The 19,183-nt window shown below is 31.2% G+C and overlaps 6 protein-coding genes across 12 annotated transcripts in view; 3 read left to right on the forward strand and 3 right to left on the reverse strand.

Annotated features, from left to right (window-relative positions):
* The window catches only part of LOC115236992, a 3,151-nt gene extending 2,244 nt beyond the window's left edge, over positions 1-907 (reverse strand). Inside the window, exons 1-4 of the mRNA XM_029809728.1 lie at positions 670-907; positions 437-507; positions 212-348; positions 30-129 (exon numbers count right to left, since the gene is read on the reverse strand). Of these exons, the coding sequence (XP_029665588.1) occupies positions 30-129; positions 212-348; positions 437-507; positions 670-738 (377 nt within the window). The 5' untranslated portion in view covers positions 739-907. The remainder of the gene's footprint in view (positions 1-29; positions 130-211; positions 349-436; positions 508-669) is intronic.
* Positions 908-947: 40 nt separating this feature from the next.
* Positions 948-6,632, forward strand: LOC115237001 (cullin-1). Its single transcript, XM_029809742.1, has 12 exons — positions 948-1,169; positions 1,280-1,442; positions 1,515-1,733; positions 1,805-2,059; positions 2,161-2,454; positions 2,548-2,811; positions 2,905-3,084; positions 3,246-3,395; positions 3,480-3,719; positions 3,792-3,895; positions 3,973-4,192; positions 4,376-6,632. The coding sequence occupies exons 1-12, from the start codon at positions 1,006-1,008 to the stop codon at positions 4,454-4,456; spliced, it is 2,334 nt and encodes a 777-aa protein (XP_029665602.1). The 5' UTR covers positions 948-1,005; the 3' UTR covers positions 4,457-6,632.
* A 192-nt stretch (positions 6,633-6,824) lies between these two features.
* Positions 6,825-9,413, reverse strand: LOC115237003 (GRIP and coiled-coil domain-containing protein PFC0235w). 5 transcript variants are annotated; one of them, XM_029809748.1, is made up of 6 exons: positions 8,987-9,118; positions 8,082-8,608; positions 7,754-7,927; positions 7,540-7,674; positions 7,334-7,468; positions 6,825-7,255 (listed from the first exon to the last, which is right to left on the reverse strand). In XM_029809748.1, the coding sequence occupies exons 1-6, from the start codon at positions 9,018-9,020 to the stop codon at positions 7,172-7,174; spliced, it is 1,089 nt and encodes a 362-aa protein (XP_029665608.1). In that variant the 5' UTR covers positions 9,021-9,118; the 3' UTR covers positions 6,825-7,171. The 5 variants fall into 5 exon arrangements, with proteins under 5 accessions (XP_029665608.1, XP_029665607.1, XP_029665609.1 ...); XM_029809747.1 differs by lacking the exon at positions 8,987-9,118 and adding an exon at positions 9,371-9,413 and having other exon boundaries at positions 6,825-7,468; XM_029809749.1 differs by having other exon boundaries at positions 6,825-7,468; positions 9,097-9,218.
* Positions 9,179-13,994, forward strand: LOC115237002 (NAD-dependent protein deacetylase sirtuin-7). Its single transcript, XM_029809744.1, has 5 exons — positions 9,179-9,321; positions 9,478-9,575; positions 9,910-10,125; positions 10,460-12,463; positions 12,767-13,994. Exons 1-4 carry the CDS (start codon positions 9,223-9,225, stop codon positions 11,625-11,627), a joined length of 1,581 nt encoding a protein of 526 aa, XP_029665604.1. The 5' UTR covers positions 9,179-9,222; the 3' UTR covers positions 11,628-12,463; positions 12,767-13,994.
* Positions 13,995-14,490: 496 nt separating this feature from the next.
* The window catches only part of LOC115237000 (caskin-1), a 31,458-nt gene continuing 26,765 nt past the window's right edge, over positions 14,491-19,183 (forward strand). The window contains exon 1 of the mRNA XM_029809741.1: positions 14,491-15,032. The gene's annotated coding sequence lies outside the window, so the exon portion shown is untranslated. The remainder of the gene's footprint in view (positions 15,033-19,183) is intronic.
* LOC115237004 (geranylgeranyl pyrophosphate synthase-like) overlaps positions 15,768-19,183 on the reverse strand; it is a 5,857-nt gene continuing 2,441 nt past the window's right edge. For all 3 annotated transcript variants that reach the window (XM_029809752.1, XM_029809750.1, XM_029809751.1), the window contains 5 exons: positions 18,133-18,274; positions 17,174-17,294; positions 16,947-17,086; positions 16,766-16,868; positions 15,768-16,570 (listed from right to left, as the gene is read on the reverse strand). In XM_029809752.1, coding sequence (XP_029665612.1) covers positions 16,368-16,570; positions 16,766-16,868; positions 16,947-17,086; positions 17,174-17,294; positions 18,133-18,274 — 709 coding nt within the window. In that variant the 3' untranslated portion in view covers positions 15,768-16,367. The remainder of the gene's footprint in view (positions 16,571-16,765; positions 16,869-16,946; positions 17,087-17,173; positions 17,295-18,132; positions 18,275-19,183) is intronic.

The raw sequence follows: 19,183 nt of genomic DNA on the forward strand, positions 1-19,183 counted from the left end.
TACAATATATTTTTAATATAAATAATTACAGAATAGCATCTTCCAAAAATAATTGTATGTGTGTATCTCCACATATATGCACAAGAGTAAGCATTACTGACAAGATTTCTTCATCTTTAATATATTCCTCTAGAAAACAACAAAAATTTAAAATAACAGGATTTAATATATGTAAATATATTTTTATAATTGCAATTGTAATATTATGTACCAAATTGATCGTGAAGCATAAGTTTCACACCAAAATTAGTTAAATATTCAATAATAGTGGTAACTATGTCTACATGTTCACATACAGATTGGAAAAGAGACAGATTCTTTTTTATTACAGATGCTGTTTCAAGAAATCTGCAAAAAAATGTATTAAAAAGATAGAGAAGCAACTTTTTTACATTTTTATTATATTATTGTATCTTAAATTTAAACATTTATTTACCTCTCTGAAATATCATTAACATCTTTAAACTTTATTGCTTTAGATAAGGTAGATATTTCCGCTAATGCCTCCTAAAAATATATGTAAAAAGTAGTATTACTATTTTTTATAGAAGATATAAATTAAAATATATTTTTTTCCCCAATACATATTATTATATTAAATTTCATAATTCATTAATATAGTACCTTATTTATGTAAATGAGTGTATATGTAAATATATTTATACTCACTTCTCTCTTACATTCATTATATTGTAGATTGTAGTAATATTTATCTATAGCTTCCACTCGTTGGCACATAATTATTAATCTATGTGTATAATTTCTATATTCTTAAAAAATTATATATCTGCAATCCGTTTGTGTTAGCTTTGCACAGTGATACTAAAAACTAAAAGGTAAATTTCACGCTTGTTGAAAAAGATTTTGATTTAAAACAGCACAAAAATCGATGATTATATGCAAGGCACTCTTTTATCACAAGTGTTAATTTTATATTTATCTCTACAGAAATTGTAGTCGCAGCTAATAACAGTGACGCTCACTCGACAAGCATACAAGAACAGAATGTCAGGGCATAGAGGCGGTGGGGGGGCTGGAAGCCATCAAGGTGGCCCTCCGGGCCTCAAGCAGATTGATTTGGATCAAATCTGGGGAGACTTACGCGAGGGCATAGAACAAGTTTATAACAGACAATGTATGTCAAAACCGAGATACATAGAGTTGTACACGTATCCTTTGTATTAAAGAAGATGTTTCTTCCTATTTTTATTTTTTTGTTTTTTTCTATAAATTTCAATCTTTAATGGTATTTTCCTGCTATGTTGCAAAATTTCTACAGACATGTATATAATTATTGCACAAGCGTTCATCAACAACTGACTAGGACATCAAGCAAGAGTAAAAAGGGACAAATTCAACAAGGAGGTGCACAATTAGTAGGATTGGAATTATACAAACGTTTGCGTGAATTTCTTAGGAATTATCTCATTAGTTTACTCAAAGTAAATATACATATAATAAATATTATGTTTTTTATGAAAACATAATATTTATACACATAATTTTTTGTATAGCATGGCATTGATTTGATGGACGAGGATGTGCTGCAGTTCTACACAAGACAATGGGAGGAATATCAGTTCAGCAGTAAAGTGTTAAATGGCGTATGTGCATATCTCAATCGTCATTGGGTACGCAGAGAGTGCGAGGAGGGTCGCAAAGGAATTCATGAAATTTATCAGTTGGCCTTGGTTACCTGGCGAGATAATTTATTTAGGCATTTAAATAAACAAGTAAATAATCTTTCAATATCAATACATAATTTACCTAGTCTGTCGAGTATAATCTATGTAATCTTTCTCAGGTTACTAATGCAGTGCTTAAATTAATCGAACGGGAGCGTAACGGTGAAACGATAAATACTCGATTAGTCAGTGGCGTCATCAATTGTTATGTAGAATTGGGTTTAAATGAAGACGACCCAGGTACTAAAGGACAAAATTTAACAGTATATAAAGACTCCTTTGAGAATATCTTCCTCGAGGATACCGAACGATTCTACAATCGTGAAAGTTCCGAATTTCTTAGACAAAATCCTGTTACAGAATATATGAAAAAAGTAAGTTCAAAAAAAAAATATATATATATATTAAATATACAAGAACGTGTTTTATACGTTTACATGTAAATATTTTGTTTTGTGTGTGTGTGTGTGTATAGGCAGAACAGAGATTATTAGAAGAACAGAAGCGAGTACGCGTTTATCTGCATCAGACGACTCACGAGCGATTGGCGAAAACATGCGAAAGAGTACTTATCGAGAAACATCTGGACATATTTCATTCCGAATTCCAGAATCTATTGGATGCTGATAAGAATACAGATTTGGGCAGAATGTATCAGCTAGTAGCGAGAATACCGAATGGCCTCGGAGAGTTAAGAAATCTCTTAGAAAGTCACATAGCTAATCAGGGACTTGCAGCTATAGATAAGTGCGGTGACTCTGCGGCTAATGTACGCGTAATTTTAAAATAATTGCATTGTATGCAAATGTATAATGATACATCGTCAAGGGATCGAATATCGACAACTCGTTTTTGCTTGTAGGATCCAAAAATTTATGTCAACACAATCTTGGAGGTGCACAAAAAGTATAATGCCTTAGTGCTGGTTGCATTTAACAATGATAGCGGTTTTGTTGCAGCCTTGGATAAGGCTTGTGGACGGTTTATCAATAGCAACTCTGTTACAAGGGCAGCTAATAGCAGCAGTAAGTCACCTGAATTATTAGCTAAATACTGCGATTTGCTGCTGAAAAAGAGCAGTAAAAATCCGGAAGAGGCAGAACTCGAAGATACTCTTAATCAAGTTGTAAGTATTCTATGATAAGTTTTTCTTTTTTTTTCTTTTCTTGAATGTTTTTTTACGAAAAAATTATTCTAATTGCAGTCTCTTTCTTTATAGATGGTAGTATTTAAATACATTGAAGACAAAGATGTATTCCAGAAATTTTATAGTAAGATGCTAGCAAAACGATTAGTGCAACACATGTCTGCTAGCGATGACGCAGAGGCTTCTATGATCTCTAAACTGAAACAAGCTTGTGGATTTGAGTATACTTCAAAGTTACAACGTATGTTCCAGGTAGGGTAACATATTATTAAATGACATAGAGATTACACTTTAGTTTATTCAATTTTTTTATCAATAGATGTGTATATGTGATGTGTGTATCTACCAATTTGTTTCATTATTAAAATTTATTGGTAACATACAACAGTGCGATTGTAACAATTTGTTTGCAGGATATTGGTGTGTCTAAAGATCTAAACGAACAGTTCAGAAGACATTTGACAAATTCTGCTGACCCTTTGGATATAGATTTTAGTATACAAGTTTTATCTTCTGGTTCATGGCCATTCCAACAGTCCTTTACATTTTCGTTGCCAACAGAGGTAGAGCTATAAATATTATATAAATTCTATAAACTTTTCTTTTGAAATATTAACCGATTATTTATTTGAAAATTTAATTTGCAGCTAGAGAGATCTGTGCATAGATTCACTACTTTCTATAGTTCACAACATAGTGGCAGAAAGTTAAATTGGTTGTATAATATGTCTAAAGGAGAACTACATACGAATTGTTTCAAGAATAGATATACATTGCAAGCATCGACTTTTCAAATGGCAGTTTTGTTAGCATACAATGGATCTACATCATGGACAATACAACAATTGCAATATGCAACTCAAATAAAAATGGATTTTCTATTACAGGTAATATAACATAATAGTAGAAATAATATAACGGTATAGCAACACGATAATAGTAAAACTTGCTTTATACAGGTTGTTCAAATACTTTTGAAAGCTAAACTTTTAACTGCAGTTAGCGATGATGTAGCTGAACTGACTCCATTGTCGACGGTAGAACTTTTCACAGGATATAAGAAGTATATGTCGTTTATATCTATTATCTGTGTATATATAATTGATTTAAAACTACTTATTTTATTTTTTTATTTAACAGTAAAAAACTAAGGGTAAATATTAACATACCTATGAAGACGGAATTGAAGGTTGAACAAGAGACTACACACAAACACATAGAAGAAGATAGGAAACTTCTAATCCAGGCAGCAATTGTTAGAATTATGAAAATGCGAAAAGTATTGAAGCATCAACAGTTGGTGGCAGAAGTATTGAACCAATTAAGCTCTAGATTCAAGCCAAGAGTACATGTCATCAAGGTGAGTGAAATATTCGTTCATCTATTTAAAAAATTCTTTATGTTTATTAATATATTATATTATATTCGATGATGAAAAGTTTTTTATATGCGCGATATTTATTTTTTTGATTCGAACGAATGTATAACAATTGTGCAACAATATTTCGATGAAAATGTTTCAATTCTATTTCTTTTTTTTCAGAAATGTATAGATATTTTAATTGAAAAAGAATATTTGGAACGCACAGAGGGTCAAAAAGACACTTATAGCTATCTGGCATGATCAGTCGATTTAGGACAACGATACAGCAGCAGCCATATACATAAAACAAAAATAAACTTATATTCATTATCATTGCTATATACGTATCAGAATATTTATTTAAGTTTCTAATGTAATTATCCATATTTTTATTCTGTACATGGATGCCTTTGTACCGTATTGTCCTTCTCTGGTCGCATTTAGGAAAAGCTCTGGCTTTTTATATATCTTTCAAAAGATATATACATGCAATGTCATCTAAAAAAAAAGAGATGATAAAATTATTTCATAATTATCATAGTCAATGTGCTAGGTGTGTTACTGTCTGTGCTATTTTCCATATAAAACAGAGTGTACTGCTTGGCCATACTATCACAGAAAACACAAAATATGAGAAATAATCTACAGAGTATTATAGCATGATAAAAAAATGTGCATTTTTATTGCATTGCCATTAATATTTTTCGGTTTTGCAATCGTGAGAATATTAAAGAGTAATCTATTTTCCATAAAATAAGAAGTACTATGAAAATGGGAAAAGTAAAAGACATGTGCTATTACATCTCTCTATAAAAGAATCATTGTAAATTATAATATTGGTTATATAAAAAAAAATAAATGCAATAAAATATAATAAAACAAATTGTAGAACATTTTCGCGAGCACATAGATAGTAATGCATTTTAGCAGAAAAAAAGTCCAACTTTTATGATAGATATATTTAAGACCAGAAAATTTTATATCAACATGTGGATGCAAAATATCATTGCAATGGTAGCAATTTAATTGCCTTTATGTATAGCGCAATTTCGCCAATTGAATCCTAGATAAAATATTTGAAATTACAAAGATAAAAATTTATAACATATGATTTCCTATTGAAAATTGAATGCTAACATTATTTTAATTTGTTAGCATATTATAATTAGCGCGACTGAGATCAAAATTGATATCTTACAAAATTACACTTAAGAGTATAATGCAAAATGTCTAGAGGTAGTGACCTCAATTATCCTTAGGCTGAAACAGGGTTTGAGGATCAACATGCTGATTCTTAACTTATTAATGATCAATCTCGAGTAAATTTGTTTAAATTTTTGTAAAATTTTTATTACTGTAGTAGAGAGAGAAATGTTTAGTATTTACAGTGCAATATGGAAATGGTTAGATACGAATATCTGTGGTGAATAAAGTGATTGGAAAAGAAAAAGAGGAAAAAACAGCTACAAAATAATGCTTATATGAATTTCAACTTCAGTGCTCTCAACAGGAAGAGTTGTAGATCCTGTGTAACTCTAAACGTTTGAAAGTTATAATTGTTTCAAGATTGAATTTTGAAACTCGATAAATATAAAAATGAACGAAAGAGAGAGAGAGAGAAAAAAGTTAGAAAATTTTAAATAACTGCATATATGTATCACAATCCCTAGATATTCAGATATTAGTAACATTTTCCTCGTGACATATTGTCAATGATAAAAAAAAAGGCTGAAAAGCGAGGGAAAAATAAATTGAAAATTATTGTAATTAAACCATATTAACATACTTGCCTGCAGGGCGAACAACTACATACATATTTAGATACAGGAAACATTAACTTAATGTATTTTATTAAATAAAGAGTGTATTGCGAATTTTTTCAAATTACGAAAGCATAAATGTAATGTTATATTCAAGTTAAGTTGTGTGCAGAAATGGATACTGACTTATACTATATATAGTCCTTATCCATATACTTGTGATATTCGCTATTATTTAATATCTCTATGTAAACGAGCAATTGTTTACGACGAATTGTTTGCGAAAATAATTTTGATCGCGCTTTTGTAAGTTTTAGACATGTACTACAACGGTATACATCATCTTAGGCTAAGAATTAGGATCCTCCATTGCAGAACGAATGCTCGTGTATTATTCAGCGAAGTAACATTAATAATTTTGAGAAGAGGAGAGACGCATATTTTTAAATTCGGTGTATAGCTCGTCGCGTGACACTTTTCGATATGTCACGATTGTAAAAGCAAATAATGAATATTTATACTCGCGTCAAAATGCGCGGCGAAAATCTGATGCTTTGAATTTTTGTACACTAAGAGTTTGTTATTGTCAGTTATTATTCCTTGCACGCGCGCGTGCACACACATATACACAAATACACACGAGTTATGTAAATAAACTGACATAAATAAACTGTGAACGAGGCATTTGAAATTGTCAAGAGGAACATTACTTGAATTCGGTATGTAATTATAATGAAAATCAATCTTTTTTTTTCGTTTTTTTTTTCCCTTGCGGTCTGTTGTAATTCTTGCATATAATGTGAAAGATAATTATCGAAAGTATTTACGAAAAATTTCCATTGCGCGACTGTCAATATGAATTTCATCTCTTTTTTTTTTTTTTACAATATTTTAAATTTTGCAAAATTTTTTTATATACTTTTTTTATTTTGTATAATAATAAATTACTGTGATTGCAAAGTGAAACAAAAACAAATATCCATAAAATTATGAGCACTAAATAACAATATCTTACAAATCACAAATATCATAAATATTTATTAAAAAATACGAAATATCTCAATTTTAATCTTGATAATTGATGAAAACACACAAGAGAGAGCACTCTATGAAAAGATGCACACTATAAGACTAATGGCTACAAAAAGTAAAATTAATTTCATCTCTCTCTTACAAAAGATATAAAACATAGCAGTCTTTCAATAAATGTTTTATATCAGGGTTGCTGAGGTTTCCACTCTAATAATTTTGTAAAGTCTTCTTCTGTTAAGCGAATTTGCCCATTTGACATTAAATACATCTGTAGAATTATAAGATTATAAAGTTGCATTACAGTGTTATACAAATAGAAGAAATTAATGATCTTCAATACACATACATTTTGTTTCTTCAGATTATCTATGAGTAGCATTTGCTTCTTAAACGCATGCACTAATTCATTTCGCTGTTTTTCCAAGCTTTTTACGGCTATTCTCTTATCTTCTTGTACTCTCCTAATTGAATTCCTTAATTCCTACAAAGCAGATGATATATATAACACAAATTTTGTACACATATATGTTATAGATATAGTCTATTAAATACCTTTTCTTCTATCTGACTACATTTTAATGCATTCTTAAGTTTTTCATTACTTTCTAGAGATCTATTTAATCTCACATCATAATTAGTTGATTGCTGACTTAATATATTTATCTCCTTCTTAAGACTTTCCAAATCCTAGAAGAAGATATTTTTGGCACAATAAATTAATAATATTATGTAATGAAAATATATATTGTAGCAAAGATAGAAATACCTTTTTTAAGGCAACATTTTCATTGCTCAAAGCTTGACAGTTTGATATTGTATCAGAGTTTCTATTTTCTAACTTTGTAATTGTATCATTTAATGTTCCTATCTGATTGTGTAATTTAACTTGAATATCATCAAGTTTCTTCTTTCTCACTTCTAATTCTTTAGAATAATCGCACTACAAACAGAATTACAAATTTATTTTTACAAGTTTCCAAATTTTTTATGGAAAAGGTTGCATGTTTTTTTAATTTCTCTATGTGCTCTTTCTATATTGTTACAAATATTATACAACAAAATTGCATGATCTTGATAAAGTAATAATGGATTACCTTTTTGTTATACTCAAGTTGCATCGCTTGTAGCTCTTTATACAGCATATCTATCTTGCCTTTAAGCAATGTAACAATAGCATTATTTCCCACACTATTATCCTTCTTTAGTGAAATCTTAATATTATTGACATTTTCTGGAATTTCAACAATTCCATCTAATGTTCTTGATTGTTTATCTGTCTTTAATGTTTTATCTTCTGAATGTATCGTTTTTACATCTTTCGTTACAAAATTTAAGTACGATTCATTGCTAAACAAACTATCAGGAGCATTTATGACAGAATCAACCTCCTTTATCATATCATGAGTTTTCTGTCGAAGCTCGCGATTCAATCTGCGAAACTCTTTTTCCTTAGCTAATAAATCATCGGACATGTTTCCAAACAATATTTGTATACATAAATTAAAGAAGATAATTAGAGACAGGTAGAAACTAATCCGGGAGAGACTCCTCTGTCCTGATTGGTCAATCAAACACTTCGAAGTATTTGCAACGCCAGTCAAAGAACTTTTGCGAATTTTTCCTGCAAATTATAAACAAAAATCAATATGGATCGCTTGTTGATATGTCAAACTAGAAATCGATATAAAAAAAAATCGCGGAAATATTTTTATTTTTCAAAGATTTATCTATCTCTCTCTCTTTCTTGTAAAATGTCACAATTATCATTTCTATGCAAATATATTTTTCTGAGAATATATAGGAAAAATATTTTGCAACGACGAATAAAAAATCAAAAATAGCCGCCTGATCACGTGATTATATTAGAATTTAGAGTAAAGAAAGCGAGAATGACGGATATACCGCGCATCCAATATGACACAATTAGACTGTGCATGTGACTTATAGGAAGAGTGGGAACAGAGGGGAAATCTTAGAATTCGATTGCAATTGAACAAGCCTTCGAAGAGTTCCGTCGATCGATCATCTGTCATCTGTCATCTGTCATATATCTCAAGACGAATACGATATCGAGACAAAACGGAATGCTTTATCGACACTGAAAGATACCTTTCGCGAGAGACGCCGATGTCGACGCTCATCCGAAAACTGTTTTGGTGAATTGATCGAGACGCGGTATATCAAGTATAATAATGATACGGCACTGTGCATGAGTGCATGTCGTTTTGATTAAAGATGGAGGAAACGGGTAACGAGAAATTCCTATCGCGAAGACGTTCCGCCGCTTTGAAGGCTTTTAAAGTCAAGGACGAGAGAGTAGCTACCTTAAAGAAGGTACGTGCGAGTCAATATCGTTATTTAATTCCGTTCGCAGGATCATTACTTGTGTATCGTCCGAAATCCGGGCTCATCGTCCGGCACAACACAATGTCTCTTACGAGCGGAAATATATCGTAAACAAATCTCGCTCAAGCATGACACTAATTTTAGGTGGCAGCGATTTTACAAAAATCCGAAATAGATAGAACGGCGGAAGAAACTGGGATATTAGCCTCCTGCAGCGATGTAGTGAAAGAGGTTAATTTACGGTAATAATCTTCTTCCTTTTTGTAAAAATATGTGTAATGTTTTCCCAAATAATTTTTGCAACTGCTTGACGCTATCACTCATAATTTATTTTGCCTTGAAAGAAAGTGACTAGTGTAAGATTTCTAGAGTTTATTTCTCTTTAGAAATCTAAATACTTTTACAATATTTATTCTTGTAAGGAATTTTTATATACTATGAGTATAAATACATCTTTTATGTAAACAAAACATTTAGCAATATAATGATATCTATAAAAACATATTTATATAGTAAGGTAATATTTAAAATTTTTTTAAAGCATTAAATTATTTATAACGTACATATTATTTGTAGACAAGAAAAACGAGATAAAATAAAAGCAAGATTAGAAGAAGTCGAAGATGCAGCTGAAATTTTGGACGAAAAATGTATGCGCTTGGCAGCAGCAATCAGCAGAGCAACGTCCCTAGCAGTATACACTGGTGCTGGCATTAGTACAGCAGCATCTATTCCAGATTATAGAGGAACTAATGGAGTTTGGACTCGTATGCAACAAGGGAAGGACATTGGGTAGGGATCATCTTAATTAAAACTTAATATAACATATCTCTTTATACTTTCTCTAAAAATTTAGCATGTTGCTGCATAATAAAATTTGTGAAAGGTTTCATATGCTTATTCCTATAATTATAATTATTTTATTTCTATTATATTTTAGTTTATATCTGTGTACTTCTATTATTTGCTATTTTGCATCATAGATATCTCTTTGATATTGCTATAAATTATCAATGACAAAATAATATAACAATAATAATCATTATGATATAATAATTTAAAAGAAACTTTGTATTTATTATCTATGTGTTTATTATTGTTATTTATTTATACCTTTAACACACAGGAATCATGATCTGAGTCAAGCTGAACCAACATTAACGCATATGGCACTTTATGCATTATACAAAGCACGAGTTCTCAAGCATGTAGTTTCTCAAAACTGCGATGGATTACACTTGCGCAGTGGTATTCCGCGTAACTTTCTGTCCGAAGTTCATGGCAATATGTACGTGGAAGTTTGTAGGGTATGCAAGCCACCTAAGGAATATTGGAGGCTCTTTGACGTTACTGAAAAGACTGCTCGATATCAGCACGGTACAGGAAGATTATGCCACAGATGTAATTCATTATTGCAAGATTCTATTGTTCATTTCGGCGAGAGAGGTAATCTGCCTTGGCCAATCAATTGGAGCGGAGCGTCCAGAGCTGCGAAGCAAGCAGATGTTATAATATGTTTAGGTTCTAGTCTAAAAGTTCTCAAGAAATATCCGTGGTTATGGCAGATGGATAGACCCGTTCAGAAAAGGGCTTCCTTGTACATTGTCAATTTGCAATGGACTCCAAAAGATGAAAATGCAGTTTTAAAAATAAACGGAAAATGCGACGAAGTGATGAAAAGAATAATGAGTCATCTCGGATTAGAGATACCGCAATATAATCGTACAAAGGATCCAATTTTCTTTCACGCTATAAAGCTTCAGAACAGCGAACAGCTCACTACGACTCAACCGTGTCTCGAAGAGCCGACAATCAAGAAGGAGCCTTTGAGTCAAAGTAGCGATGAAAATGTGAAGTGTACAGTGCAGCAAACTGACGACAAAGAAGATGACTGCATATCGACCGTAACAGTAACTGACACAACGACTGCCTATCCAGCGCCTTTTTTCGCCGCGTTACCGTTCTTATCCATGGGCTTGCCATTTCCTCCTATGTACATGTATCCTCAATTGACGCCGTTATTTTATTATCCTTTCATACAAGTACCGAATGCGCCGATAGAAGCGCCGAAACCCAAGCCAGCTTGTTCGTTTTGTATGGAATATGAAGGCTCCCTTAGCTGTTTGTATTATCAACGTGACGGAGATTGTCCTGCACCGACAAAGACAGAGAACGAGCAGAAGCAGGAAGAAGGTACACTGGTGATTCACGCGGATACTCCAAGCATAGCATCTCCAAAGAATCCAGGCTGGTTTGGTAAAGGATACCGTAAAGGTATGAAAAGGAAGCGGTAGCATCTGCTCTTTATAATACGCGCAACGCTTTTTTGGTCCTCGCTCCTTATCGAGATTACAATATAACCTTGTATTGTACGATATATAGTAACGTACATAAGTATTTAAAGTCGCCATATCGTAATGAAACTGCATATTTTGTAGGTTTAAAGTAATTTGATTCCAGTATTTGAAGCTTTAACAAATAGACTGAAATTTTGAAAATGAATTCTAATAACACACAAAAGCGATCTATTATTTGTATCCATTTCAGAAAGCTTACTTTATTTTCTCAAGATTTATACTTTTTTCATATAATAGCAACATGTGGAAATAGGCTACACATTTGGATAGGAAATAATTTAATTATTTCCTATATAAAGATTTAATTTTGAGAAAATATTTTATTATTAGTTATTAATCAAACACACAAAACATGTTTTATCTTTGTTTTGTTACATGAATGTTTTTATCATCAATTATTCTTTGACTGTATTTTGCATACTAATATTTTCAAAAGTTTCTCTTCCCATATTTACAACAGTATGTCGTAAAATAGGCTGAGATAAATGTAGAAATAGTAAATAAGTTTTATTCATTAGATTTATTTATAACTATAACATAAATTTAATAGTTTCAAATTTCAGGTACTCATTAGAAATCAAATGTCAAGTTACTTTTTCGGTAACTTGTAAAACAATAATTCCGTATCTTTATATTTATTATTCTATCTAAAGCGTCCTTATTTGTATTAATCAAAACTGGATTGATACTTGCCTCTATCGTACACTCAATCTATATATCGAACTCGTATATTGTAACACACGATAATTAAGAGTATGCAAATACTTTAATAGGTCGAGTTCAATATCCTCCGTCATATAAATTCTACTTATTTCTCCCTTTTTATATTTAGCCTCCGAATGTTGTTATCAATCCTGATATCAGATATCGAGAGGGTGACAAGTGCACGATAGCTTACTGCTCTGGTATAACAGCTCGCGAGCGCTCATAAATATCACAATATTATGATTGACATAGGCAGATATGATTCTCCTTTCTAGATATATATAATAAGAACAAATATAGTATATATATTCTCTCTAATATTGCCTGATACCGCCTAAACATTCTTGCTTGAAAAAAATTAAAACGCGGAGATATATATATGTATATATATATATATCTTAGGGTATATTTTATTAGACCACAGGAATATATTGCGAGCATTATCATTGTTCAACATATTTTTATATAAAATAGTTAAAAACAATCATTTCTATCATCACACATTTTAATAACTTTATATAATTTAAATTATTGCTATCGCGCATTACTCTTGTTATTTATCTAATATGTTTTATAGATATGTAGAAAGATAGACTCGACATATCATTATTGACTTTATATATACTTGCCATGACATATTTAAAAAAACACACAGATTCCATTTTCTCATTTCTTTTCCCATTTGCATAAATCAAATATATAATTCAATTATTAGTTTACGTATGCCGAGTCTGTCTTTTTTTGTGTCTATGATTTATTTTTTAATGATTTAGCGTGCTGTATTCGCCACTATATATATTTGAATTGATTCCTTGTTGATACTTAGGACCAACTCGACACACACATACACACACGACGAATGTATGCATGTGTGTGTGTGCGCGTGCGTGGATGTGTATTTCTGCATATTTATATTGATATATCATTTTATCATCTCAATTATTATTTTTGTTTATATGATTAATTTAATTAATCCTATGTATTGCCCAAATTATTAAAAAAAAACGTTCAATATATACAAAAAATAAATTAAGTAAAAAATAAATAATAAATCTATACTTCTCTCTCTAAATACTTCTAAAATACGAAATCTAGAAACACGAATAGATTTTCCATATTGTAACTTCAAAGTTCTAATAGATGACAAACAAAGAGAAATGTAAAAAAATGAACAAAACTGAATGATAAAATTGATGCATTACTTGAAAGCTATATTGGGCAATCGAGGATTGAACGTATCTACGTTTAATATGTCGTGAGAATAACATCGACAGTTCCCAAAGCAATATATTAATTATAAAATATGATGTATATTAAGTGAGACTTAGTGCAATACAACAGTTATAATCCTTCCAGGTTACTGTATGTATGCTGGTATTGTATACTTGGAAAAAAATGAATGCTTTTGCTAGAAATTATAACACGATTAATGTATATGTGCGATGTTTGTGATATGTTTTTCTACAAGAATTTAAATTTTTATTCGAAATTTTTCATGCTTACGCAATACTGGTAAGATAAGATAAGACTCACACGGCTAATTTATAATAAATTTCAGAATTTAGTGTGCTTTTTAATGTGTCAAAAAAAAAAAAAAAATTAATGATAAATTTATTAATTTATTAATTTATTTTTGATAATACAAAATGGTTTGTTTTATGAAAGAGATTCGCGTTTTATATGTAACTATCGTCTTTCGTTTTGTTTTTTCCTGTGTTTTTTTTTCTTCCTTTTTTCCTTGCGTGCGAGGAAATGCGTCTCTTGATATTATTAGTTTTTATGATGAATAAAGTATCATTCGTATAATCGTATACATTTTTTGTTAGAATTATTCTAAAATAAATATTATTGTAGTGTGAAAAAAAATATTGATTATTCAGCATTTAAGACACCACTCATGTTTAATCCGTTACTGTCAAAATTATTTTCATTCTTTTAATTTAATTAATTTTAATCAAATGCGAAATATACGAGATGTTGAAAGCGCGCGATTCTGAAAAAAAAAATATATATATATATTTAAAATAAAATTAATAACTAATTTAGTAAAAAAGAAAAAAAAAACGCAAAATCTCGCGTGAGCTCAGTTAACGAAGGGGTCGCGAGAGACATGTGCCGGTACTGTGAGCACGCACACAAAGGAGTAAGAGAGGGAGCCGCTCTTGCGTTTACGAGGCGCGGGCGTGGGCGCCTCGCCTCCTTTCGTATACCCCTCTCTGTCGCTCCCGCTGTCAGCTGTCAGCCCGGCTGGGAGTAATTTTCGTCGTTCGAATCGTCATCAAGTGGGTTTTCTCCGGTATGTATGAGCCAAAATAGCCCCGCCGTCTCTCTCGGTGAGGATCTCCGCGTGTCACGTATCGACGCTCTCGTCGAGGCGATTAGTGCGAGGTTGTCTTTGAATGGACGAGCGGTAGTGAACGTACACGACTTGTCGGCAACAAGAGGGAAGACTACAATCACGACGACGACGAGGACAACGGCGACGGGAAGCGGAAGACGAAAAAACGGCACGACGAGAATCGCTCGGGGCTACCATCAGGAGTATGGATCCCTCACCCCCGTGAACTGCGTTGTCAATCGAGCCCATCATTCGGCGGGAGATCGTGATACTTGGGCAGCGAGAACCTGCAAACACCGGTGAGTCGAAAGATCTAGTCGGGAAAGAACTGCACGCGGGGGCGGCGCAGGGTTGATAGAGGTAGAGGGTAGAGGTGCACGTAGGCAGGAGGGCAAATGAACGTACTAGAGGAGGGTTAAGATCGCTAGAGAGGGAGAGATCGAAAGGCCTATGGTCTGTCGTCATGGTGATTCCGCACAGCATCGCCCTATCGCGTGGACCACTTATCCCTCGACCCTCGTTCTTTTGTCCCTTCGTCTCTTCGTCGAAGCATTAGGAGAGCTGGGTTGCTCGGTGGATAGAGCAGTCACCTGGCGATCGGTAGAAATCGGTAGAAGAAGAGGGTGGTTTAGATTTTCTTTTTTTTTTTTTTTTAATTTAAATTGGATTTATAATATATATAAATCCCGTTATACGATAAGAAAATTCTTGAAAACGTCATCCATCACCGATAAATGTTCTATAAAGATTCAAAGAGAGCAAACAATTTTTTAAATACTCTGAATTTTATAAAATGTAAGATATGTCTAGATTGAATTATTGATAAAGTAATGTACTATCGCTTATATTGATTATGCGATTAATTTTTTTTTTTTTTCTTACTACCATGGACCAAATTATATTGTAAAATGCTATCTCTATAGAAATAGGATTAAATGTTTCTCAAGTAGATTCGAGCAATCTAACTGTTTAATTTTCGACTAATAACAATTCTTTCGATTTTCTATTTTTTTAGCATTATAATGAAATTTTTCTATCTCTCAGAAACTTTATTCACAATACATTCCTTTCTTTCTAATATCAAAGCGCTTGTATGTGTGTGTGTGTGAGCATATTCGATACTGTTACTATTCGTTCCATGGATTAGGTACTCGTTGGAAACACCTTATTTAGAGATTCGATATGAATATTTGCGAAGATATTAGACAATGGAGTGCCGAGTGAAATAACAGTCCTCGTGAATAATACTCAATTTTTGTAAAAGCAAAGCAATTTTTCAAAAAATTCCCAGAGTCTCAATAAAATTCCATGAAAATTCCCGGATTTTCAAGGTAAAAAAAAAAAAAATTCCCTGAGGATTACCGGTTTTTCCAGAGAGAAAACACCCGATTGACATAAAACGAAGTTTCCTATCAAGAAATTTTATTCTGCATTTTTTACTGATTGTTCCATATATCATTTATTTCATGTACAATCATCTCTTGTTTTGCCATTAATAACAGATCACGCAATTGGTAACACTATTGAAACTTGCAGTTTTACATAAGATGATAAAGAAATACACAAATTTGACATATATATACATTCTCTTTTTAATTTAAAATGTTCCAATCAAAAGATCTTTGGGTGTTTCTTTAGTCCCAATAATCCCAATTCTTAAGCTCGTCTAAAAGTTTTATCAAAAGCGGGTTGCCTCCTAAACGTTCAATCTCAGCTCTCGCTTTCATGTCCAAGTCTTCAAGTACACTTTTCGTGTACTTGAAAGAGCCAAATTTCTCTAACAATTTAACGCAATGTTGTTTCACTTCGATATCTTTGGTTCGTTGTCTCAGAATATCTGTATCAGGCATTATTAAAGAAATCTATATATAATAAAGTTCATAAATTATAAAGTTTTTGAAAATGTCTTTTGTATGTGTATGATGTGTGAGGCCGTTTACATTTCTTTAGTAAATAAAGTGTATTAATTAACAAAAATATTTTTGTTGTAAATGAAAAAAAGTATTATATAAAAGTATTGTATAAAGGATACGTATTATTTGCTTATCATCAGGATTACTTGTAAGCGCATGAATAATGGGAAAGCTGAATTTTCCTTCACTCAGGTCCTCGCAATAACTCTTACTTTTGTTATACTATAACAAAAAATTACTTTAATTCTTTTTAGTTTATTTATATATTATGTATAACGTCGCAGATATATTATTACTCACCTTATCGCTGCCCAAATTCCCATAATCATCGCGTATTTGAAAGTGCAAACTCAAAATGGCTACTAGCGATGATAAGTCCTCTTCGTGGGTTGAGAACAGTCTCATCAATCTTACTACTAAATTAAAAAAACTACCCATCTCTGCAAAATTAGTTGATATTTCAATTTTTTTCATATGTAATTTTTTAAATTTCATAAAGAAATATATATATAAGTATTAATATTGACTTTTTATTGCCATAATTTTGTAATCTGCCTCGCTTGGACAGATAAGATTGTCCCGCCAAAAAATGTCCATTCCTTGACCTCTATGACCTTCCAACATTTGCTCCATATACACTTTTGTTGCCTGAAAAAAAACGCAGAGTTAGTGCAATAATACAACACAAGTTACATTTACCCCCATTAAGTTAGCCCCCCACCAGCGCTAAATAAGTTTTAACTTACATTAAAATTAGGTGCTAAGCCGTGGGCGCGACCGACGTTTAAGTTTGAAATCCTGCCAAACAGATCGAGCACTTAATTCGGCGTTTAAATATCTCGACATATAATTAATTAACGAGTATTTTGATACCAGTAACTGAACACGTCCGTTCCCGTCCGCGGGCGGCAACAAACTGCGTACAAATATAAAATAGCATTATAAAATTAGATGCTCAAAAGTTATTAGTATAGAAATACTTTTTTAAATATATTATACCAAGGTATATAAACGCCGAATTAGGCCCGTACGGTAGGATATCGAACCACCTAATTTTAATGTAAGTTAAAACTTATTTAGCGCTGGTGGGGGGGCTAACTTAATGGGGGTGTTACATTTTATCTAACAAGCAAATATGAAGTTAATCTTTTACAATTTTAATGACTTTTAATGAGCTTTATGTTGTATATATGTATATATTAAAAGATCATAAAACATGTATTTTTAAGGACATATAAAATATGTATTCTTTTAAATGTTTTTTCCTTTAGTCAAATCTTAGCAGTAACTCTTATTTTTCCTATACTATAACAAAAAATTAATTAAATTCTGTTCAGTTTATTTAAGTATGTATAATGTCATGGACATAATTCAAGAAGTTCATTTGAATTTTGTATCTTTTAAAAACGTTATTTTAGCATTTAGAAAAGAGAATAAGAGATCTCTTATTTTAATTTTTTTTTATAAGTATAATGTGATTACTTACTGCAGGATGCAAATTAACAACTCTTTCCAAAGCGATAAATAATATATAAGTTGCAGCGCTTAGTGAGTTAGCAATTCCATAAACAGAATGAGCGACAGGAATACCTCTTCGCATAATGGAATTATCTTGAATATCATCAATCCTGTTAAAAAAAATAAATTATGATCTTATAAAAATATATGTACAGAATTGCTTTTTTAATATAAATTCAATTTTATACATCTAATATAAAAATAATAACATGGAAATAAATGTAATGCGAAAACATAAGGATTACATACCGAAATAAGACAAATTAGTTATGGCACATCAATGTTTTGTTTCAATTTTGATAATAACAGCAATAGACTCAGAGTAAGAACAATTAAGTAATAAAACTGACAGATAAAAGCCAAGGCGCAGGTAACTTATTATTGTTAAATTTTATTAAATAATGTGCATTAAAAATGTACGTTTTGAACCGTCTTTTGGTCCATCTTTGGCATGAATGTAAATATATAAAGATTAAAATGGAATTTTAAAATTTGACATACACAACATTTGCAGTTGCAATCAAATATCAAATTGCTCTTATCTGCCAGTTTTCCCATTTAAATGTTATTTTAGCTTTACGCGAAACTTAAAACTTTTTGGCTTTTGACAATAACCAATGCTTATTTGGTTTCCGGGTTTAGGCTATAAATTAATCACATTAAATTATAATCTAAAGTCTAAAGCCACAATATATTTGAAAAACAACGATTTATATATATATATAATATTTGAAATCAACAATTAATATACAAGATAATTACTTTCTCATTAATTTGGACAAAATCTGATAGTGTTATATAGTTTGATAAGTAAAACACAAAATAATAAAAATTGTCGCTCAATACGTTGTAAAAAGAATAAAGTCACATCACAAAAGTAATACTTCTTAATGCTAAAAAATTATACTGAAAAATATAACAAAATATAACAATAAACCTCTAAATAATAAACATCTAAACATATATATATATATATATATATATATATATATATATATATATATATATATTATGAGAGT

This window comes from Formica exsecta, unplaced genomic scaffold (genome assembly GCF_003651465.1).
Source record: "Formica exsecta isolate Colony F162 unplaced genomic scaffold, ASM365146v1 scaffold265, whole genome shotgun sequence".
NCBI classification, from domain to species: domain Eukaryota; kingdom Metazoa; phylum Arthropoda; class Insecta; order Hymenoptera; family Formicidae; genus Formica; species Formica exsecta.

What these genes read in the sequence shown, in the direction of transcription:
- LOC115237003 (XM_029809745.1), bottom strand. Translation starts at nt 9,020, where the DNA reads ATGACAGATGATCGATCGACGGAACTCTTCGAAG. An exon ending in AAAATGTTGCCTTAAAAAAG is followed by an intron (nt 7,675 to 7,753) that starts GTATTTCTATCT and finishes ATCTTCTTCTAG; the next exon opens with GATTTGGAAAGTCTTAAGAA. An exon ending in GTAGTCAGATAGAAGAAAAG is followed by an intron (nt 7,469 to 7,539) that starts GTATTTAATAGA and finishes TCTGCTTTGTAG; the next exon opens with GAATTAAGGAATTCAATTAG.
- LOC115237002 (XM_029809744.1), top strand. Translation starts at nt 9,223, where the DNA reads ATGGAGGAAACGGGTAACGAGAAATTCCTATCGCGAAGACGTTCCGCC. An exon ending in GAGTAGCTACCTTAAAGAAG is followed by an intron (nt 9,322 to 9,477) that starts GTACGTGCGAGT and finishes CACTAATTTTAG; the next exon opens with GTGGCAGCGATTTTACAAAA. An exon ending in CAACAAGGGAAGGACATTGG is followed by an intron (nt 10,126 to 10,459) that starts GTAGGGATCATC and finishes TTTAACACACAG; the next exon opens with GAATCATGATCTGAGTCAAG.
- LOC115237001 (XM_029809742.1), top strand. Translation starts at nt 1,006, where the DNA reads ATGTCAGGGCATAGAGGCGGTGGGGGGGCTGGAAGCCATCAAGGTGGC. An exon ending in AAGATACTCTTAATCAAGTT is followed by an intron (nt 2,812 to 2,904) that starts GTAAGTATTCTA and finishes CTTTCTTTATAG; the next exon opens with ATGGTAGTATTTAAATACAT. An exon ending in CAAGAGTACATGTCATCAAG is followed by an intron (nt 4,193 to 4,375) that starts GTGAGTGAAATA and finishes CTTTTTTTTCAG; the next exon opens with AAATGTATAGATATTTTAAT.